At 43.9% G+C, this 24,713-nt stretch overlaps 1 protein-coding gene across 1 annotated transcript in view; it reads right to left on the bottom strand.

The window, feature by feature from the left end:
- LOC122928562 (aldo-keto reductase family 1 member B1-like) overlaps nucleotides 1–23,239 on the bottom strand; it is a 57,517-nt gene extending 34,278 nt beyond the window's left edge. Inside the window, exon 1 of the mRNA XM_044281531.1 lies at nucleotides 22,850–23,239. Within this exon, the coding sequence (XP_044137466.1) occupies nucleotides 22,850–22,864 (15 nt within the window). The 5' untranslated portion in view covers nucleotides 22,865–23,239. The remainder of the gene's footprint in view (nucleotides 1–22,849) is intronic.
- Between the last annotated feature and the right edge of the window lie 1,474 nt (nucleotides 23,240–24,713).

Here is a 24,713-nt window from a genome sequence, read left to right as displayed (position 1 = left end):
CTGAAGTCTTGATACTTTTTAGATATATTTATACCCAGTTCGGTTTAATAGCGGGATTGTCACTTGGTCTACACCAAGCTGCACTACTGTGCAGCGCACGCCATGTTCAGCGGCCGCACGTGGAGAAGGAAGGAAAGCGTGTCTCCCTTCCCACTGTGACGGGGCTGGCCATGCCACCTATGAAAATGTGGAGCCTGCTATGTTAAACGGCTGTGGGAGGAGAATTATTGCCACAGAGCGGAGGATTTTGCACCTGTGTGAAGTTGGCACCCCATGTTCTTAAATTTCAAAAATAAATACACCATTCGTTTGTGCTGCGTTTGTGCTGGTTTGTGCCGCAAAAATGAACGTTTGTGCCGGTTCGGTTCCTGAGATATTGCGCGTTAGATTTTTATGAAGCCCCGCCCATTTTCCACCCCATGTTCTTAAATTTCTAAAATAAATACACCATTCGTTTGTGCTGCGTTTGTGCTGGTTTGTGCTGCAAAAATGAATGTTTGCGCCGCTTTGGTTTCCGAGATATTGCGCACTTGATATTCTGAAGCCCCGCCCATTTTCCACCCCATGTTCTTAAATTTCTAAAATAAATACACCATTCGTTTGTGCTGCATTTGTGCTGGTTTGTGCTGCAAAAATGAACGTTTGCGCCGCTTTGGTTTCCGAGATATTGCGCACTTGATTTGCTGAAACCCCGCCCACTTTCCACCCCATGTTTTTAAATTTCAAAAAGAAATACACCATTAGTTTGTGCTGCGTTTGTGCTGGTTTGTGCCGCAAAAATGAACGTTTGTGCCGGTTCGGTTCCTGAGATATTGCGCGTTAGATTTTTATGAAGCCCCGCCCATTTTCCACCCCATGTTCTTAAATTTCAAAAAGAAATACACCATTCGTTTGTGCTGCGTTTGTGCTGGTTTGTGCCGCAAAAATTAACGTTTGCGCCGCTTTGGTTTCCGAGATATTGCGCTTGATTTGCTAAAACCCCGCCCACTTTCCACCCCATGTTTTTAAATTTCAAAAAGAAATACACCATTCGTTTGTGCTGCGTTTGTGCTGGTTTGTGCAGCAAAAATTAACGTTTGCGCCGCTTTGGTTTCCGAGATATTGCGCTCGATTTGCTGAAACCCCGCCCACTTTCCACCCCATGTTCTTAAATTTCAGAAATAAATACACCATTCGTTTGTGCTGCGTTTGTGCTGCAAAAATAAACGTTTGCGCCGCTTTGGTTTCCAAGATATTGCGCTCGATTTTCTGAAGCCACGCCCACTTTCCACCCCATGTTCTTAAATTTCAAAAGGAAATACACCATTCGTTTGTGCTGCGTTTGTGCTGGTTTGTGCCGCAAAAATTAACGTTTGCGCCGCTTTGGTTTCCGAGATATTGCGCTTGATTTGCTAAAACCCCGCCCACTTTCCACCCCATGTTTTTAAATTTCAAAAGGAAATACACCATTCGTTTGTGCTGCGTTTGTGCTGGTTTGTGCTGCAAAAATGAACGTTTGCGCCGCTTTGGTTTCCGAGATATTGCGTGCTTGATTTGATGAAACCCCTCCCACTTGCCACCCCATGTTTTTAACCCTGACTCTAGACCCCCCAGGTGCGCTGCAGCTTGCCCCCTCCCGCCTCCCCCCACAACTTTTTTGGGGGCACAAGCATATTATATATTTTTTTTCTGCATACGCTGACTGTTAGCGCATCGCACGCCCGACCGCTGATCAACTTCGGACGGTTGATCAGCGAGTTTGAATAAAAATAAAAAAAATCACATTTTTGGGCCTTTTTTTATTTTTTTGTCTGTTAGGTTTAGGGTAAGTTCCCGAACACCCGTCCCCCCACACACACGCACACCAAATAAAGTTTATCACACACACACACTCCCCTATGGCCCGCCGGATGTTCTAGGCGGCATATGCCCAGCTTGCCTCCGAGTCCAAGAGCCCCAGTGAGGACGAGGATGACCCCACTTTCCTTTTGTCATCCGCGTCCTCCTCATCAGCTAGCGATGATGATGAGACCCCAAGGCGGCGGAGACGCCGCCTGGTGAAGCAAGGAGACCGCCATGCTAGGGACCCTGTGGCCCACACTAGTACGAGAAGCTCTGGGGCTTGTACTAGTTTTCCGGCCCACCAGTTAAGTCCACCGGAGCCCCCTACCGGTGAACTTGTCTGGTATACCCCCAGAGCGTTTTGAGCCCGTGATTCCTGATTTTGTAGGCCAACCAGGAATCCAGATTTCCACAGTGGGCTTCACTGAATGCGACTACTTTAGTCTTTTTTTCAGTGACCCCTTTGTGAATCTGATGTTGGAGCAGACGAACCTGTACGCCCCACAGTTCATTGCTCAATATCCGGGCTCCTTTTTGGCTATGCCCGGTGGCTGGACTCCGGTCTGTGCAGCCAAGATGAGGACGTTTTGGGGCCTCGTGCTGCATATGGGCCTAGTCAAGAAACCTAGTGTCAGGCATTACTGGAGTGGGGACATCCTCTACCAGACCCCACTTTACAATTATGCAGATAATGCAGCATGTCCCCCCCAAGGTGATTCTGCCTATGACCGCCTGTACAAAATCAGGCCGGTCATCGATCACTTTGGGGCCAAATTTGTGCAGGTCTATGTACCTGGAAGGGAAGTCGCGGTTGATGAGTCTCTCATTTCTTTCAAGGGGAGACTCATTATCCGCCAGTATGCTCCCTCTAAGCGGGGGAGGTATGGCGTGAAGCTGTACAAACTTTGTGAGAGTACCTCAGGGTGCCCTTACAAGTTTTGTGTGTACGAGGGGCGAGATTCCCGTATTCAACCCCCAGAATGTTCCCCCACTCTGGGTGTTAGCGGGAAACTTGTGTGGGACCTTATGCACCCACTGCTAGATAAGGCTTACCACCTGTTCGTGGTAAGTGCACCCTGAGGTACTCTCATAAAGTTTGTACAGCTTCACGCCATACCTCCCCCGCTTAGAGGGAACATACTGGCGGATAATGAGTCTCCCCTTGAAAGCAATGAGAGACTCATCAACCGCAACTTCCCTTCCAGGTACATAGACCTGCACAAATTTGGCCCCAAAGTGATCGATGACCGGCCTGATTTTGTACAGGCGGTCATAGGCAGGATCACCTTGGGGGGGACATGCTGCATTATCTGCATAATTGTAAAGTGGGGTCTGGTAGAGGACGTCCCCACTCCAGTAATGCCTGACACTAGGTTTCTTGACTAGGCCCATATGCAGCACGAGGCCCCAAAACGTCCTCATCTTGGCTGCACAGACCGGAGTCCAGCCACCGGGCCTAGCCAAAAAGGAGCCCGGATGTTGAGCAATGAACTGTGGGGCGTACAGGTTCATCTGCTCCAACATCAGATTCACAAAGGAGTCACTGAAAAAAAGACTAAAGTAGTCGCATTCAGTGAAGCCCACTGTGGAAATCTGGATTCCTGGTTGGCCTACAAAATCAGGAATCACAGGCTCAAAACGCTCTGGAGTATACCAGACAAGTTCACCGGTAGGGGGCTCCGGTGGACTTAACTGGTGGGCCGGAAAACTAGTACGAGCCCCAGAGCTTCTCGTACTAGTGTGGGCCACAGGGTCCCTAGCATGGCGGTCTCCTTGCTCCACCTGGCAGCGTCTCCGCCACCTTGGGGTCTCATCATCATCGCTAGATGATGAGGAGGACGCGGATGACAAAAGGAAAGTGGGGTCATCCTCGTCCTCACTGGGGCTCTTGGACTCGGAGGCAAGCTGGGCATATGCCGCCTAGAACATCCGGCGGGCCATAGGGGAGTGTGTGTGTGTGATAAACTTTATTTGGTGTGTGTGGGGGGACGGGTGTTCGGGAACTTAGGGCTCTTTCACACCTGCATTATAGTCTTCCGGCATAGAGTTCCGTCGTCGGGGCTCTATGCCGGAAGAATACTGATCAGGATTTTCCTAATGCATTCTGAATGGACAGTCCGTCCTTCAGGATGCATCAGGATGTCTTCAGTTCCGGAACGGAACGTTTTTTGGCCGCAGCAAATAGCGCAGCATGCTGCGCTTTTTGCTCCGGCCAAAAATCCGGAACACTTGCCGCAAGGCCGGATCCGGAATGAATGCCCATTGAAAGGCATTGATCCGGATCCGGCCTTAAGCTAAACGTCGTTTCGGCGCATTGCCGGATGCGACGTTTAGCTTTTTCTGGCAGCCATGGTAAAGTGCAGTGGGGAGCGGGGAGCAGCATACTTACCATCCGTGCGGCTCCCGGGGCGCTCCAGAGTGACGTCAGGGCGCCCCAAGCGCATAGATCACGTGATCACATGGACACGTCATCCATGCGCATGGGGCGCTCTGACGTCACTCTGGAGCGCCCCGGGAGCCGCACGGATGGTAAGTATGCTGCTCCCCCGCTCCCCACTACTACTATGGCAACCAGGACTTTAATAGCGTCCTGGGTGCCATAGTAACACTGAAAGCATTTTGAAGACGGATCCGTCTTCAAATGCTTTCAGCACACTTGCGTTTTTCCGGATCCGGCGTGTAATTCCGGCAAGTGGAGTACACGCCGGATCCGGACAACGCAAGTGTGAAAGAGGCCTTACCCTAAACCTAACAGACAAAAAAATAAAAAAAAGGCCCAAAAATGTGATTTTTTTTTTTTATTCAAACTCGCTGATCAACCGTCTGAAGTTGATCAGCGGTGGGGTGTGCGATGCGCTAACAGTGGCCGGACGCTAAGAGTCCCGGCCACTGAAGGATCTTACAGCCACAGTCAGCGTACGCAGAAAAAAAAAATATAATATGCTTGTGCCCCAAAAAAGTTGTGGGGGGGGGGGGAAAGCAAGCTGAAGCACACCTGGGGGGTCTAGAGTCAGGGTTAAAAACATGGGGTAGAAAGTGGGAGGGGTTTCATCAAATCAAGCACGCAATATCTCGGAAACCAAAGCGGCGCAAACGTTCATTTTTGCAGCACAAACCAGCACAAACGCAGCACAAATGAATGGTGTATTTATTTTTGAAATTTAAGAACATGGGGTGGAAAGTGGGCGTGGCTTCAGCAAATCGAGCACAATATCTCGGAAACCAAAGCGGCGCAAACGTTAATTTTTGCTGCACAAACCAGCACAAACGCAGCACAAACGAATGGTGTATTTCCTTTTGAAATTTAAAAACATGGGGTGGAAAGTGGACGGGGTTTTAACAAATCAAGCGCAATATCTCGGAAACCAAAGCGGCGCAAACGTTAATTTTTGCTTCACAAACCAGCACAAACGCAGCACAAACGAATGGTGTATTTCTTTTTGAAATTTAAGAACATGGGGTGGAAAATGGGCGGGGCTTCATAAAAATCTAACGCGCAATATCTCAGGAACCGAACCGGCACAAACGTTCATTTTTGCGGCACAAACCAGCACAAACGCAGCACAAACGAATGGTGTATTTATTTCTGAAATTTAAGAACATGGGGTGGAAAGTGGGCGGGGTTTCAGCAAATCGAGCGCAATATCTCGGAAACCAAAGCGGCGCAAACGTTAATTTTTGCTGCACAAACCAGCACAAACGCAGCACAAACGAATGGTGTATTTCTTTTTGAAATTTAAAAACATGGGGTGGAAAGGGGCGGGGTTTTAGCAAATCAAGCGCAATATCTCGGAAACCAAAGCGGCGCAAACGTTAATTTTTGCGGCACAAACCAGCACAAACGCAGCACAAACGAATGGTGTATTTCTTTTTGAAATTTAAAGGGATTCTGTCACCTCCCCTCAGCCAAAAAACGATTTAAAAGCAGCCATGCAGCACAGCTTACCTGGATTAGGCTGTGCTGTTTTATCTTGAAATCCGTCCAACAGTTACTTCAAAAAACGACTTTGATCAATAAGGAAATGCGTCCTGAAGGTGCCCAGAGGGGCGTTTTTTTCTTCCAAGTGAGCCCAGTACCGCCCCTCTTTCAGTGCCCAGCCCGCCTTCCTTGTATTTTCTAACCGCCGCCCCCAGCCTGCCACAGCCTCCCCTCCCTCTCCTCCCCCTCCCTCACGCCGAACGAAGTCTCGCACAGGCGCAGTACCCACTGAGGGCTGCGCCTGTGCGATCATCAGGAGACTGAGGGCGGCAGCTTCATCTTCGTCACTGGGCATGCGCCGAGCCCAGTGACGTCCGATGCTCGCTCTTCCCTCAGTCAGCAGGGAAGAGCGAGCATCGGACGTCACTGGGCTCGGCGCATGCCCAGTGACGAAGATGAAGCTGCACAAACCAGCACAAACGCAGCACAAACGAATGGTGTATTTCTTTTTGAAATTTAAAAACATGGGGTGGAAAGTGGGCGGGGTTTCAGCAAATCAAGTGCGCAATATCTCGGAAACCAAAGCGGCGCAAACGTTCATTTTTGCAGCACAAACGCAGCACAAACGAATGGTGTATTTATTTTAGAAATTTAAGAACATGGGGTGGAAAATGGGCGGGGCTTCATAAAAATCTAACGCGCAATATCTCAGGAACCGAACCGGCACAAACGTTCATTTTTGCGGCACAAACTGGCACCATCATCCAGCATTTCCAGGCTCCTAAGAGGCAGTGCTGCTGGTCATGGTACTGAAGTAAGAGCACAGTTCAGCCTGTGGAGAGTCTGTAAGAGCCGACCTAGTGTATCCTGTGCTAGGATGTGATATACATACTTATACAAGCTTATTGTCACCTCACAGCCATTTAAATATATCAGCATCTGCTTATGTCCCAGCTATAAATTACTGAATCCGAGCACTGAGATTTCCCATCACCCATTCAATAGTTTGAGTATTGGGGTAACTTTGAGAAGTTGTCCTATGCCCCAACTACACCTTCTCCCTATAGTCACATACTATACACCAGAAGGTTAGGATGATCCTGCAGATGACCCCCCAAAGCCCACTAAGCCCGGCTACAGCTTCACTACTTCTAGGTCCACTTCCATGTTACCTGATATACAAGGAATGTGGGGGAGCAATATCCCAAAATGCCCCCAGAGCCTGCCGCAGTGCCATTTTGTGAGATAAATGATGGGGGGAAGGTACTTACAGGCAGTGCAGAATTATTAGGCAAGTTGTATTTTTGAGGATTAATTTTATTATTGAACAACAACCATGTTCTCAATGAACCCAAAAAACTCATTAATATCAAAGCTGAATATTTTTGGAAGTAGTTTTTAGTTTTAGCTATTTTAAGGGGATATCTGTGTGTGCAGGTGACTATTACTGTACATAATTATTAGGCAACTTAACAAAAAACAAATATATACCCATTTAAATTATTTATTTTTACCAGTGAAACCAATATAACATCTCAACATTCACAAATATACATTTCTGACATTCAAAAACAAAACAAAAACAAATCAGTGACGAATATAGCCACCTTTCTTTGCAAGGGCACTCAAAAGCCTGCCATCCATGGATTCTGTCAGTCTTTTGATCTGTTCACCATCAACATTGCGTGCAGCAGCAACCACAGCCTCCCAGACACTGTTCAGAGAGGTGTACTGTTTTCCCTCCTTGTAAATCTCACATTTGATGATGGACCACAGGTTCTCAATGGGGTTCAGATCAGGTGAACAAGGAGCCCATGTCATTAGATTTTCTTCTTTTATACCCTTTCTTGCCAGCCACGTTGTGGAGTACTTGGACGCGTGTGATGGAGCATTGTCCTGCATGAAAATCATGTTTTTCTTACCTTGCAGACTTCTTCCTGTACCACTGCTTGAAGAAGGTGTCTTCCAGAAACTGGCAGTAGGACTGGGAGTTGAGCTTGACTCCATCCTCAACCCAAAAAGGCCCCACAAGCTCATCTTTGATGATACCAGCCCAAACCAGTACTCCACCTCCACCTTGCTGGCGTCTGAGTCGGACTGGAGCTCTCTGCCCTTTACCAATCCAGCCATCTGGCCCATCAAGACTCACTCTCATTTCATCAGTCCATAAAACCTTAGAAAAATCAGTCTTGAGATATTTCTTGGCCCAGTCTTGACGTTTCAGCTTGTGTGTCTTGTTCAGTGGTGGTCGTCTTTCAGCCTTTCTTACCTTGGCCATGTCTCTGAGTATTGCACACCTTGTGCTTTTGGGTACTCCAGTGATGTTGCAGCTCTGAAATATGGCCAAACTGGTGGCAAGTGGCATCTTGGCAGCTGCACGCTTGACTTTTCTCAGTTCATGGGCAGTTATTTTACGCCTTGGTTTTTCCACACGCTTCTTGCGACCCTGTTGACTATTTTGAATGAAACGCTTGATTGTTCGATGATCACGCTTCAGAAGCTTTGCAATTTTAAGAGTGCTGCATCCCTCTGCAAGATATCTCACTATTTTTGACTTTTCTGAGCCTGTCAAGTCCTTCTTTTGACCCATTTTGCCAAAGGAAAGGAAGTTGCCTAATAATTATGCACACCTGATTCAGGGTGTTGATGTCATTAGACCACACCCCTTCTCATTACAGAGATGCACATCACCTAATATGCTTAATTGGTAGTAGGCTTTCGAGCCTATACAGCTTGGAGTAAGACAGCATGCATAAAGAGGATGATGTGGTCAAAATACTCATTTGCCTAATAATTCTGCACGTAGTGTATTATGTAATTCAAGGGAGAGAAAAGAGTACTGCGATAAGAGCCGCACATCTAAAAAAAATCAAATTTATTTAGAAGAACAGACACAACAAAGAATAGGTTAAAAACCTCAGGGGCACCCCTGAGGAAGCCAGCAGAGCCTGGCGATACGCGTTGGGCTTGTTTCCTGACCACCACGCATACCCCCACTATGTCATTCTAAAGTATTATAGCTCTCCATTATTTTTATTGTTGATGGATTACATGCACTTTAATCTTCTGTTCACTTGTACTTGTGGGGGAATGTTTATGCTTTTGTGGTGAGTCAGGGGGGCATGTACATATGATTAGTTCACATGGCCCGGATCCATTGTATACAATGTTTTTAACCTATTCTTTGTTGTGTCTGTTCTTCTAAATAAATTTGATACTTTTTAGATGTGCGGCTCTTATCTCGGTACTCTTTTCTCTCCCTTGAATTACATAGTGTATTTTATACCGTGTGCCGGCACTCTTGCTTTAATTCTGATGTGCCCCCGTTCTCTGAATTACAGGGAAGGTACTTATTAGAGAGGACCTTTCACGTGATTTGACTTTTTAAAATCAGTACCTGGCACTGTAGCCAATTTTTACTAGATAAAATGGTGCAAATTTTTTTCAGATCCACTGCTCCATTTCACGGCTGTGCCCGGCATTCTGTTTGACGCCCTGCTGGTACAAGGAGGAGGAGACGGCTGTGTTTCTCAGGGGGCGTCTCATTTTCCTTGACTGTGAGCTGTCCAATCACAACGGAAAGCGTCACAACCAGGGAGAAGGTGAGCTGTTTTTTCTCAATGGCTGTGATACTCTCTGCTGTAATTGGACCGCGCCGCCAGGAAGCCAGCAGAGCCTGGCGATACGCGTTGGGCTTGTTTCCTGACGACCACGCATACCCCCACTATGTCATTCTAAATGATAAGTATTATAGCTCTCCATTATTTTTATTGTTGATGGAAAGCTACATACAGCAGTTCTCAATAAAGAATGCAACCAAGGAGCAGAGTACATGGGGAGGCTCTACTACTGTGGAGGAAGGGGTTTGCAGCTCTGATGATTAGGGAAGTGGAGGCCATAACTTACTTAGGCCATGAACGTATACAGTCCAGGAAACCCTGATCGCTGTATTTCCAGGACTGAGCAATGCTCATCTACCACATGCTGTGTGTTCTTACAGAAGACCTGCAGCCTTGCAGGAACACTCAGATGATGGTAGGAATTCAGGGCAGAGGAACAATGTCCAGTCTGGGAAATACAGCCATCACACAGCATGTTTCCTGGAGGGAATACACTAGTGTGAAATTGGCCTCAAGTGGAAGAGAAGGGTAGGTCACAGCTAAATTAACTGGGGAGCTGTATTCCGACTACCCAGATAAGAGAGTACGAGATCCACAGGGATGGGTTGTACATGTAGATGTAAATTACACCTACAGTGCCTTGAAAAAGTATTCATACCCCTTGAACTTTTCCACGTTACACCCACAAACTTAAAATGTTTTTTATTGGGATTTAATGTGATAGACCAACACAAATCAACAAGTACAGGTATGTGTGAAGTGAAAAGAAAATGTTATGTGAAAAGAAATGACACATGGTTTTCAAAATGTTTAATAAATAAAAACCAGGAAAGTGCGGTGTACATTTGTATTTCCCCCTTTTTCCCCAAGTCAATACGTACGACCATCTTTTTCAGCAATTACAGCTATTTATTACAGGAGATTTATCAAAGAGGTGTAAAATAGAACTGGCTTGGTTGTCCATAGCAACCAATCAGATTCCACCATTCATTTTCCAAAGGAGCTCTGAAAAATGAGAGTTGGAATCTGATTGGTTGCTATGGGCAACAAAGACACTTTTCCTTTATACCACTTTGATAAATCTCCTCCCATAGTGTTTTGCATTCAGGCCAAAAAGCTCAACTTTGGTCTCATCTGACCAGAGCACCTTCTTCCACATGTTTGCTGTACCCCCTATATGGTGTGGTGATGTGTACAGTAAAAATCCTGGAAGGGGTGTATATCTCACCCAGGTTCCTCAACTGGGTGAGATAAGTAAAGTCCAGTAAGATGGTGCTGGCTTCAGCAAACACAGTTGCTGGAACTATTTGTTTATTAAAGTACAAGGGCTGGATTTTATTTGGACTGGGAAGGTATGTTTAGTAGTGGGAGCTCCCCAGTCCACCCCAATTCCAGGGCATGTTTTCCCCTATCCTGAGGTCATCGCAGGTGAGGACTGCTGTAATCAAGGAGGGATAAAACCAACCCTCTGTGTATCAGTTGGTAAAGAGAGAGAGGACTTGGAATCAGAGGCCTACAGAGGCTCTGGGTGGTCTCAGCCAGGAGTGCTGAGGGGCCATACGTCTGTGTAAAGCCGGATCTCTTCCCTGTCTGGACTTGTGTTCGACGAGCGGGTTGAAACTTGAGACCCTGTGTATAAGCTGTGCTTATAGGTGATTCAGGGAATCGGACTGTGTATTAGTTAGAGCCCAGACAAGCAGGAGTTTATTTCATTCTGTTTATGTTTGTGCTGGTGCGAAAATAAAGCATCATATGGACTTTAACTCCATTGTCTGACGATACGTCTGTGATTGCGACCGTTTGAGAGAGAGCTACCCCTTACAATGGCTTGTGGCAAACTGCAAGCGGGACTTCTTATGGCTTACTTTCATAAATTACTTTCTTCTTGTCACTTTTCCATAAATACCAGATTTATGGAGTGCACAACTAATAGTTATCCTGTGGACAGATTCTCCCACCTAAGCTGTGGATCTCCTGAGATGTCCAGAGCTTGGGATTTTTTTTTTAAACCCTGCTTTACACTTCTCCACACAACTTTATCCCTGACCTGTCTGGTGTGTTTCTTGGTTTTCATGATGCAGTTTGATCACTAACGTTCACTAACAAAAATCCATAGGTTACAAGATAGTCATGAAGAGATTATACATTTACTGGGCTCAGCACTGGGATGAATGACACGGCGATATGCACACAAACATCTCTCATGAATCACATCCACCAAGAAAAATAAAAGAGATAAAGGCTCCCATATTTGGCCAGGGGCGCAAGTATAGGGGCCCAAAATGTCTCTCTGCCACATACTATAAATGACTCAGTTTGCATACCTTTACACATTTTGAATTGGGGTTCAAGAACTTAAATTTAACCCTCTGTGTGTAACCTGTACAGGACCAGGTCCCTGAGGAACTTTGTATCCCCCTGCATAAGCTGAAGATGCAACAACTATCCCCTTTTACAAGCCCAGGCGTCTAGAGACCATCAAGCATTAGACATCAATGGCCATGACGATATAAAAGGCTCAGTGTCCCCCTGCGCAATCTGGACCATGGCACATTTAAGTGAGAGGTGCCTATTGATTAGTTTCGACACATGACACCCCCCCATTAAAAAATAAATATATTATATATATATATATATATATATATATATATATACATACAGTATATATATAGTGAGTTTCTGGGAGCAAGAAAGGCTAGGGCTATACGGCGATATGTGTAGCCAAAAAGTCGTGCAATGATAGTCAATGACATGGTGGTCACAAAAATCCATACAAATTGGATCTTTGAGCAACTGTCGCGTCACAGCGCGACACCACTGACTGTCATTACAAAAAATGTTGGGAGACATTGGTGCATTATGAATGTCAAACGACATGTCGTAGTGTAGTTTTTGTTGCACAACATGTCACCGTGTAGCCCTAGCCTATCACCTATGATTACAAAACCTAATTTCCTAATTATATACTGTGCTGCATGAAAAAAAAAAAAAAGTTTTGAAAATAAATTGGAGAATGTGGGCTCTGCCAAGTATTGTGGAAGATCAATAAATTTAATTTATCTGCCAAGAAATTAGCCAATTTGTTCCCAGTAAGCCTTTCACTAGTGATGAGCGCAGGGGCTATATTCAAATTCGCGATATTTCACGAATATTTAGTAGAATATTCAACATATACATGTATTCACGAATTTCGAGAATTCAAGATTATTTTATTGAATGCGATGTGAATTCGTAATGCGAAATACAGATGTGGGTCACTTTGGCTACATTTTTCAAGCTGGTATAAGTTTCCTGAGACTGGAGAAAATGGTTGACACGGCAGAACATTAGAATAGCTTTATATGCAGATAGAGTCAAGTGCTCCAATATATTCGGCAGTGATTAGAATATTTTATCGCACTACTTGCAACTTCACATTTTAGCAAGGTCTGACTACAGATTACTGATTTGTGCACTAAGTATTGTTGTGAACTTGACATTGCTTCCTTCTCATTGGCCCACAAGCAAGAAGCAAAGAGGAAGCAAAGGAATATTCGATATAACGAATATATACATAGCACTATATTCTAAATATTCGCAAATTCTCGAAGTGGCGATATTCACGATAAAAATTCGCTACATCTCAATAGGAGGCAGTACTGAAGATTGTGGGGTGGCGGCTTAAAGCTGCAGCTACGCCGAGAAAGGACGCTTCGTGGTCGTCCCCGAGGCCCCATAGGCTGATTTTCATTAAAGTAAGTATAAAGCTGTAGCCTGCTCTCATTGTATTTATTGGAAGCCATTTGGCACCAGGAGAGGTATAGAGTGGGCTCAGCATGGATGTTGGTACCTGCATCCCTGGATTTAACGGAGGCCGTTATGGCACCAAAAATGGTAAAAAGCAGAGTGGACCCAGCATGCATATGGAACCTGCACTCCCTGAATTTTATGGTGGCCATTATAGCAAATAACAGGTAGGATTTAGTGTTAGGTTCCCGTCTTATAGAGATCGCCTTGACGTGTGGCAGACGGGCCCAAATCATTTTGTAAATGTAAATGTATTTGCCAAGAATCTCAAATTTATAAAATAAGCGTAGCATTAGCACCAGAATATTTTCTATTACTATGGCATTATAGTACTTTATTTGTGTTTGCAGAGGGCTGCTGCATTGCTTTTTCCCCTGTATGTTTCTAGCCATGGCAGCGTGCACATGCACATTGGGATGTGCAGACTGACCCCCCTTTTTTTGCAGTCATCCCTGAAGGGGGCCATTTGATTTAAATTTTTTCAAACTTTTTTTTTTTCCCCCCTTTACTTTATTACCTTTAAGTCTTGAACAGGTGATCATTAGATCGCTTATATCACAGGCTGCATTGGTTTACCATTGGAGTCTATGGGAGAGGCAAAGCTTTCCTATCAAGCTGGACAGGAACTTTACTTTAGCAAGCCCCTGGCTTTTTTACATTTTAAAATTTGCGCCGCAGATCAATTTCTGCACATAAAAAAATACCTTAACAGTACATGAAATTTAGAAAATTCCATTCACGGTACTGTATTACACCTATTAAAGTCCATGGGTCTGAAAACCACCGACAGAACACGGATGACGCATGAAGGGCAAGGAGCAGACATACGGACCAGGTCACAGACATGTGAATGAGGCCCGTCATCACACGCAGCAGATTTTGTTGCAGAAAATTTCTGAGAATAAAAATCTGTTCCATTCTTGTGAATGAGGGCAAATCCACGCGTCTCCTGCCGAGAGACAACCCCCTTCAGATGACTGGAACTAGAATTTTCAGGATGGACACACGGATCCACAAAAAATACAGATGCTCCATAACAACGTGGCTAACACGCGGATAAAAAAAATATGGGAATGCACAAGAAGCCTCAGGCCTCATGTACACGACCATATTTTCGGTCCGATATGCACTTTTTTGTGTAACGCACACAGACCCATTGAATTCTATGGAACTACGAAAAGTGCGCCGGAGGCCTTCCTCCGGAGACTTTTGCTTGCCGTGACAGAATAAAAATAGTAGGTATTTAATGTTCTCAGTGGCTCAACCAACACAGAATGACAAAGAATAGGTGCACTCTCCTGTGGTAACACCCCCTACCAACTCAATAGCAAAAATAGATATATTGAGGGAGGGCACTCAATTACCTGTCTGTTGCAGGAAAACATATAGCACAATGGGATTTCTGTATAAGACAAATTTTAATCACTACTGATAGATATATAAGTTGGGTACATCAAATGAAATCCCCCTAAAAACAAATTAAAACCCCTAAAAAATGCCCAAAGAAACCAATTGCAAATAAGATCAGAACACGATTTATGAACGGAATGATGTGCATAGTGGTGGTTCAATTCTCATAGGTGGCCAAAAACATTGAGGTATTCAACAAATGGATGTCACTGCTTCCATATGTACTGTCACTTCTTTAAAGGCACTGTACATACAGTACATATCAAAGCAGCGACATTCATTTGTTGAATACCTCGATGTAATGTTATTTACCTGCCTATGATAAGGAGGAGCGCTCCTCGATCTTTAAAAATGCACAGCTTACCTAATCTTTTCCGACGCAAGACAGGTCGGCATCTCCGCAACACGTGGGACGCCAAGTATAGCGGAGGTAGCGGCAGGCGCATCTACTGTGGTAACAAAGCATCCTGGATGTACGCTCGCAGACTGCATGGAGAAACTGGTAATGTAACCATCCATTCTAACATTAATATCGCCTGCAGCAGTGATTGAAACAGTGTCAAAGTAATACAGTATATTGTGATAACAAGTAAGGTTGTTTCCATGCACGGTCACTCCCATTCTTGAAAACCAAGTGGACATATATCATTCAGTGACTACAAATATATAATATAGGTGTGTAGTGTCCCACTATGTAAATGTGGATACTACTCAAGGGTCAATTGGGTCACGTTGTTCTCCACCTCCTGTGGAACATGGTCACGGTATTTTGTATTGCATTTTAATGTATGTTGTCATATTATCTCCTGTGTATCAGGCCTGTTAGGGGTGTAGTTCCTCCTCCTAGGCAGTAGAGGGAGCTAGGGAACCCCCTAGTATATATAGTTAGGCCCAGACAGGAAAGAGCAGTCCAGTCTAGTCCAGAAGGCTAGGTAGTGCAGCCTAGCCCGCCTGTAGTGCTGAGCAAGGGAAGCTCAGAAGTTAGTCCAGGAGAAGAAGTTGCCTCCTGAAGATATCTAGCACCTTGAAAAGTACAGAGCAGAGCCCCCTTTTATCCAGCCAAATAGAAAGCTAAAGGGCAGAAGGGTATTTACAGCAAGAGGATTTATACCAGAGCAAGGTTTCCCTACCCAAGGATAAAGCCAGCAATAGGGCATACGGGCCTTGGAGAAAGCCAGACAGGATCTGAAGAAAGTACAGCCTGATCTGTGAGTGTTTATTCCCTCTGAGTATCTTGCAAGAACTTTGCCTGCCATTTATGTGAAGCCTGCCTGTTACCAAGTCCTTGCATATGGAACTAACTGAAGCCTGTATATAGTGGAACTGTTTAGTAAAAAGGAGTTCTAGTTCACTACAACTGTGTGTACCTCAATTATTCCTATAATAAATCGGTGTGCCACCATTACCGGCACTGGCGCCACAAACTATAAGGGATCTTGCCACCGGCACACTAAACCTACAACACCCAGGGCACCTCACCTACCACCAGGCTTGGTCCCTATACCCAGAGAGTGCCCCAGAGGATCCATGTGCTAGCCTCTCCATCACTGCTGTACGCCTTCCCAGGGCATATAAAAACTGTGAGTACCAATAGCAACCCTCAGTCTGTTAACTGCCCCTGTAACCTCACAATCGCTCACCCTGCAGGACTGGCGTACTGCAGGTGTAATCCCAGAATCTAAAAGACATCGATTGAAACTGGATTTTTGTACACCTTTGTTTTCAGGACTGTATAACACTAGCCATATTGTTGACCTTTTTTGTGCTGTTCATCGTAACCACATTCACCATCTATATTGTGGACTCATTTATATAATGAAGCAGCCATGTATGTGGCACAATGTATATATGAATGAGAGTATCTGGCCACCTATGAGAATTTAACCACCACTTACACAGTGGATATACACATCATTCCATTCATACATCAAGTTTTTATCTTATTTGCAATTGGTTTCTTTGGACATTTTTTAGCGGTTTTAATTTGTTGTTAGGGGGATTTCATTTGATGTACCCAGCTTATATATCTATCAATAGTGAATAAAATTTGTCTTACACAGAAATCCCATTGTGGTATATATTTTCCTGCAACAGACAGGTAATTGAGTGCCCTCCCTTAATATATCTATTCTTTGAATAAAAACAGTAATTGTTCTCATCCCTCCTACTCTTTAATTGGTTGGGGGGGGGGGGGGACACAGGGGCTGGTGGTTCTGGGGGAATGCCCTCTCTAGGAAAGCAAAAAGAGCATAAGGTAACAGAGAACCCAAGTAGTGGGCCAGCTGTACAGGGGGCAGACCTACTCAGCCCTAGAGACCTCTGTCACCAATACCCACTTCAGTGGCACTTCTGAGAGGCCGTAGAGCCCTTTAGCTGGACTTCCCCTTTACGTGGTGAAACGCAATGCTTTACAAGTCACCAACATGGCAGCGGCTGCACCATGACTGTAAAATGGAAGTGAACAGGAGCTGTGGACCACGTTAAAAGAGCGACAAATTCTACGTGCAGATGTGCAAAAGTCGCATTCCCATGATTGGCGCTGCGTATTACAAAGTATAATGCGACTAAACTCACATAACCACAGCTAAGAATGCGCCTATGCGCTACCTAGATAGCCCAGAGCCACGTGACCAGGGAGGTCACGCCTCCTCATAACCATTCCATTCTAGCGTCTACTTAGGAGCATGAGGATAAGCAGAGACGAGGCAAATACAATACAAGGAGAAGTAGAATAATTAAGCATCACCTTCAATGTCCCCAGGCCGAGGATAGGCATCTTAGCCCCGGTATTGAGCGCCACAAACTCGGGTCCCTTCATCTTTGCTGCCACTCTGTGACTGAGAGACTGACGGCCAGAGCAAGCAGCTAAGTTATATGACACCAGTCAGAAGAGGAGCAGTGATTGGACATCCTATAGGTGTGAGAACAAGCTGATTGGTGGAAGTGATGACTGGGCGGAGACTCCGGGATCGCGTGGGCGGGCTGTCACTTCAAATCTAGTTAACCTCTTCGGGGTCGTGGACTTTTGTGTCCATTTGAAGCTTATAAGAGCTATAGTGTAATATTTTACAAAATGTCTGTACCCCTGTGGGGACCAGGAGGCAATATAAGGTGAGGGGTACAGAGGGTGGAACTGTGTGCAATGTTATAGCAGACTCAGACTTCTCACACACATGTATAGTCATATAATATGCAGAGATATTGAGGCACAGACCCTATATGGGGTGTACATTACGTTACACTATATACAGATAATAGCATAGCCTCATTTTTAGTACATTTACCACACAATATATACAATACACCCATATAGGGAGTACCATGATTATCCCTTCATTGTGTCCCCTTTCACAGTAGTAATGTCCTGTTTGTCCCCTTCATAGTAGTTATGCCCTCTGTGCCCACTTCACAATAGTAATGCCCTTTGTGCCCACTTCACAGTAGTAATGTCCTTTGTGTACCCTTTACAGTAGTTATGCCCTCTGTGCCCCCTTCACAGTAGTAATGTCCTCTTTGTCACCTTCATAGTAGTTATGCCCTCTGTGCCCACTTCACAGTAGTAATGCCCTCTGTGTCCCCTTCACAGTAGTAATGTTCTCTGTGCCCCCTTCACAGTAGTAATGTCCTCTTTGTCCCCTTCATAGTAGTTATGCCCTCTGTGCCCACTTCACAGTAGTAATGTCCTCTTTGTCCCCTTCATAGTAGTAATGCCCATTATGTCAGTTTTACCCAATATGCCAGTTTTACCACATAGAGAACGCCGTAAAAACAAAACACATAAAACTGTGGAAGAATTGAGTTTTTTTTTAATTCCCCATTTGGAATTCTCTCACAGCTTCCCACTACATAGTATACAATATTAAACAGTGTCTTTAGAAAGTGCAACTTGTCCCTTAAACAATAAGCCCTCATACGTCTGTTTAAATAGAAAAATAAACAAGTTATGGCTCAGTGAAGGCAGGAATGAAAAAACTGAAAATCAGTCAGGAACGGGTTAAGAGGTATGTCTCTACACTCCTGTTCATATAGTTTCTAGAAAAATCACAGCTGCTAAGATAGTACACACTTTATCTACGCTATTGTCAAACACTGAGGTTGCTTTCCTCCATGATTTATACACTGCAGCTCTCACTGTAACATAATTTGGCTTTCGGATAGAAAAATTATAGTACAGTATCTGAATTACCTATAACTCCAAATACCTTACATATAGAATGTATATAGCAATATAAGCTTTAGGCCTTTTGCACACGACCGTATGTATTTTGCGGTCCGCAAAAAAACGGATCCGCAAAAAAAATGCATGGCATCTGTGTGCATTCCATATTTTTTGGAACGGAACAGCTGGCCCCTAATACAACAGTACTATCCTTGTCTGTAATGTAGACAATAATAGTACATGTTCTATTTTTATACGGAAATGGAATGCACACGGAGTACCTTAATTTTTTTTTGCGGACCCATTGAAATTAATGGTTCTGTATACGGTCCACAAAAAAAAACAGACATGGAAAGAAAATACGTTCGTATGCAAGAGGCCTTAGGATTTTTTAGACTATCATCAATGTTACAGTACTGAAAATTAAACTCACAAATGTATTATTTAGCTCTAAGGGCCCGTTCATACGGATTTTTTATCCTTCGGAAATTCCACAACCTTTCTGCCTCCCTTCTTTTCAGTGGGAGGCAGGGCTGAAGATCTCAGGACATGTACCTTCTCAGCACAGTCACGGCTTTAACCGCCTCCCGACCGCCTAACGCAGGGATGCGTCCTGCGGGCGGCCGGTTATTCCTCCTTGACACGTCGGCGCGTCATCTCGCGAGAGGCGAGGTTTCACGTGAACGCGCGCGCGTTCACAGCGACACGCAGCTTAGAAGTTGATCTACAGCCTGCCAGCAGCGATCATTCGCTGGCAGGCTGTAGATGCGATTTTTTTTTAACCCCAAAAAGGTATATTAGACGCTGTTTTGTTAACAGCGTCTAATATACATGCTACCTGCTCCTCTGGTGGTCCCTTTTGCTTGGATCGACCACCAGAGAACACAGGCAGCTCTGTAAGTAGCACCAATCACCACACTACACCCCCCCTGTCACTTATTAACCCCTTATTACCCCATATAGACTCCCTGATCACCCCCCTGTCATTGATCACCCCCCTGTAAGGCTCCATTCAGATGTCCGTATGTGTTTTGCGGATCCGCGGATCCACGGACACCAGCAATGTGCTTTCCGCATTTTGCGGATCTGCACATTGCCAGAACTATATAGAAAATGCCTTTTCTTGTCCGCAATTGCGGACAAGAATAGAACATATTTTATAGGCTCTACAAAAAACGCAGTGTTCGCCCGATCAGGTCTGATCTTGTGCGCACACTTGCGTTTAGTCCGCCCCACCGCAGTGACAGAATTTTTTTTTCTGATCACTGCAAAAAAACAATCGCTGTGGCACTATAAAGATCACTTTTGAGGGGCATGGCGAGTTCATTGAAGATTTATTTTTTTTTGCAACAAGTTAGTGGAATTTTTTTTTTTGTTGTTTTTGTTTTTTCTTACAAAATCTCATATTCCACTAACTTGTGACAAAAAATAAAATCTCACATGAACTCACCATACCCCTCACGGAATCCAAATGCGTAAAAATGCCCTGTGAAATCCTAAAGGTACTCATTGGAATTTGGGCCCCTTTGCGCACCTAGGCTGCAAAAAAGTGTCACACATATGGTATCATCGTACTCAGGAGAAGTAGGGCAATGTGGTTTGGGGTATATTTTTACATATACCCATGCTGGGTGAGAGAAATATCTCAGTAAATTGACAACTTTGTATAAACAAATTTAAAAAGTCATTTACAGAGATATTTCTCACACACAGTATGGGTATATGTAAAAATACACCCCAAAACACATTGCCCTACTTCTTCTGAGTATGATGATACCACATGTGTGACACTTTTTTGCAGCCTAGGTGCGCAAAAAGGGGCCCAAATTACCTTTTAGGAGGGAATTTTTAGACATTTGGACTCCAGACTTCTTCTCACACTTTAGGGCCCCTAAAATGCCACCCCACATGTGACCCCATTTTGTAAAGAAGACACCCCAAGGTATTCCATGAGGGGCATGGTGAGTTCATGTAAAATTGTATTTTTTGTCACAAGTTAGTGGAATATGAGACTTTGTAAGAAAAAAAATAATAATAATTTTCCGCTAACTTTTGCCAAAAAAAAAAACTTCTATGAACTCGCCATGCCCCTCACAGAATACCTTGGGGTGTCTTCTTTCCAAAATGGGGTCACTTGTGGGGTATTTATACTGCCCTGGCATTTTAGGGGCCCTAAAACGTGAGAAATAGTTTGGAATCCAAATGCCTAAAAATGCACTCCTAAAAGGTACTCATTGGAATTTGGGCCCCTTTGCGCACCTAGGCTGCAAAAAAGTGTCACACATGTGGTATCGACATACTCAGGAGAAGTAGGGCAATGTGGTTTGGGGTGCATTTTTACATATACCCATGCTGGGTGAGAGAAATATCTCTGTAAAATGACAACTTTGCATAAAAAATTGGAAAAGTTGTCTTTTACAGAGATATTTCTCACACACAGTATGGGTATATGTAAAAATACACCCCAAAACACATTTCCCTACTTCTTTTGAGTACGGCGATACCACATGTGTGACACTTTTTTGCAGCCTAGGTGCGCAAAGGGGCCCAAATTCTAAAGAGCACCTTTAGGATTTCACAGGGCATTTTTTATGCATTTGGATTCCAAACTACTTCTCGCGCTTTAGGGCCCCCTAAATGTAAGGGCAGTATAAATACCCCACATGTGACCCCATTTTGGAAAGAAGACACCCCAAGGTATTCTGTGAGGGGTATGGTTCATGTAAAATTTTATTTTTTGTCATAAGTTAGTGGAATATGAGACTTTGTAAGAAAAAATAAAAATAATTTTCCACTAACTTGTGACAAAAAATAAAAACTTCCATGAACTCACTATGCCCATCAGCGAATACCGTAGGGTGTCTACTTTCCGAAATGGGGTCATTTGTGGGGTGTTTCTACTGTCTGGGCATTGTAGAACTTCAAGAAACATGACAGGTGCTCAGAAAGTCAAAGTGCGTAAATTAATTTTTTTGCACCATAGTTTGTAAACGCTATAACTTTTACCCAAACCAATAAATATATACTTTTTTTTTTATCAAAGACATGTAGAACAATAAATTTAGAGAAAAATGTGTATAGAAATGTAGTTTTATTTGAAAAATTTTACAACAGAAAGTGAAAAATGTAATTTCTTTGCGAAAATTTCGGTCAATATTGATTAATATCAAAAAAAGTTAAAATGTCAGCAGCAATGAAATACCACCAAATGAAAGCTCTATTAGTGAGAAGAAAAGGAGGTAAAATTAATTTGGGTGGTAAGTTGCATGACCGAGCAATAAACCGTGAATGTAGTGTAGTGCAGAATTGTAAAAAGTGGTCTGGTCATTAAGGGGGTTTAAGCTAGGGGGGCTGAAGTGGTTAAAGAGGACCTCTCACTGCTCCTGACATGCCTGTTTTATTAGCTTCATGCATTCCCCATGTAATAACAATTCTGGAGCAACTATTCTTAGGTCTGTATGTTGTGCTTTTCCTTTATTATTCCTACTAGAATAGCTTCATGCATTCCCCATGTAATAACAAATCTGGAGCATCTATTCTTATGTCTGTATGTTGTGCCATTCCTCCATTATTTCTACTAGAAGTTATGAATGTATTGCTACTTCAGTAAGGGTACAGAGGGGAGGTAACAAGTTGGGGATGTGTACCTGCATAGTCTGACTCTATCCAATCAGTGCTGCCATTTTCAGACTGTGCAGGTACACACACCCCAACTTGTTACCACCCCTCTGTACCCTTACTGAAGTAGCAATTCATTCATAACTTCTAGTAGAAATAATGGAGGAATGGCACATCATACAGACATAAGAATAGATGCTCCAGATTTGTTATTACATGGGGAATGCATGAAGCTATTAAAACAGACATGTCAGGAGAGGTGAAAGGTCCTCTTTAAATCACTGCTCCACAATCTTCAGCAGCGCTGCCTACCATTGAAAAAGAGGTAGAAATTAAGTGTCTACTGGTAAAATTTTGGGTGTCCTTTCCAAAATTCCGCAGGAAGAAACCCTGTGTGAACAGGCATTTAAGGTGCTGAAAAGCTTATTTTTATGACAAGAAAACAATGCTCTTTAACGCAATCTTTCAACTTTCATTCCAGTAAATGGTAACTAATATATATAAGACAGCTCTCACCTTTGTTGCTTTCATGGAAGCACGGGCCCAGTCCGGATATGACTGGGCACAAACGTAATCCAAAGAAAAAACTTGTGGTGCAGCTTCCCATAAAAACTTGCAACTTTATTAATAACAGTAAAAAAACTGTTATCCAAACACATACAAGATCCACGATGTCTACGTGTTTCGGACTCCACAATCTCGTCCTTTCTCATGACTTACAGAAAAGTGAATGTTCACCATGTGGCGCACCAGGTAATCAAGACTTTGGCACCACATGCTCAAAAGGGGAGGAGAACTAATCAGACACCAAAAACCAACACCCAATGCATCAAAAAGAAAAGTACTGAAAAACTATAAAACTGCGGTAGTTCTTTTAACGATATTGTAGAATCAGATTGTGTTTTCTGTTCAGGCCTGTGGGAAAGCAACTTCCCAATTCAAGCATCCAATATGCCTCACGGCTGTGGCGTTGTCGTTTGTGATCTCCTCCTCTAATGGGAAGAGTAACCCTTTCCACTCCCTGAACAGAAAACACTCTGGTATCTCCTTTGTGCACAGTGGCAAAGGGAAAACTGGCTGCAGATACTGTACATTGCGAGTTTCTTAATATGGTATATCTGATAAATGTTTGCGTAGTCTGCTTTTTATTTGTTTTGTAGTGCAACCTACATAACATAGAAGACAATCTCTGCAGGTGATTAAATAAATGGCATAATCTGTGTTACAGTTCAAATATTGTTTTATGGTGTAATTCCTGCCATTCGCAGTAGATGTCACATTTTGACCACTGACATGTATTTACAACAGCTACATCTGTTACTACCATGTTTGTAGCTCCCTTTATAAGTGAGCCACATAGGTGGAGTTGCTGATCGTTCCTGGAAAAGACTGGGGCTATGTTATCTTAACAACATTGTCCTATGGTTGTGGCTCTGCGGACCACACGTTTAACCCCCTCATTGACTGTCCCTTTCCACTCCTGGTCAAAGTTTAATACAGGGAGATGTCGCTGTATGATATTACAAATCTCTGTGTATTCCTTACTGTAACCTGTCACAAAAGTTGCCGGCTTCCCTTTTTTATCTTTTTTTTGTTATTTACCTATAAGAAACTGCCTTTTGGGGAAATATTAATTTCTTTCTGTCTAAAGAGAGAGCCCATGTTTTGGCCTCCTCTATAGACCGTTTAGCATAATTTCTCACAAGCAATCTGCTACCGATATTATCTGCTTCCCTCATAAATGCAGTACTATCCAAACAGTTGAGCCTTGCTCGCAACATTTAGCCCCTTGGTATGTTCCTTGTCCCACATGAGGTGGGTGACATGAAGTCGCTGAAAAAGTAGTATTGCTAGCCGTCTCTTTTCTATGGGTTGATGTTGAAATTACTGAATTAGCGGCATCACCATATAAATGCAGGTCCAGAAATACTATAGATTTCGTATCATGATGGATGCTAAATTTGATTGTATCTATCCCCTCATTGAAGTATTCACCTATAGCTGGAATGTCCGCCACATCGCTGACCCGTATAATCAACAGATCATCTATGTAGCGTCCATACCACTTGATATTATCTAAAAATGGGTTAGCTTCCGCAAATAAAAACTGTCTTTCCAACCAAGCCATGAAAATATTAGTATGGAAGATGAAAATTTCGCCCCATAGAGATTCCTGCCAGCTGCAAATAATACTCCCCATTAAACATGAAAAAATGATTCTTGCGTAAACATTGCGTAACCTTGCAAATATGATCTTGGAGCTGTGTGGTAAAATTACTAGTGTTGAGCGAGCATGCTTGGCTGAATACCAGTTAGGCTCGAGGATCGCTATGCTCGGCACATGTCGGTACTCGGCCGAGTACCGCATGTACTTGAGCGC

Source organism: Bufo gargarizans, chromosome 2 (assembly GCF_014858855.1).
Source record: "Bufo gargarizans isolate SCDJY-AF-19 chromosome 2, ASM1485885v1, whole genome shotgun sequence".
Taxonomy (NCBI): Eukaryota; Metazoa; Chordata; class Amphibia; order Anura; family Bufonidae; genus Bufo; species Bufo gargarizans.
Note: the sequence above shows the minus strand (reverse complement) of the source record. Positions and strands in the feature narration are given on the sequence as shown.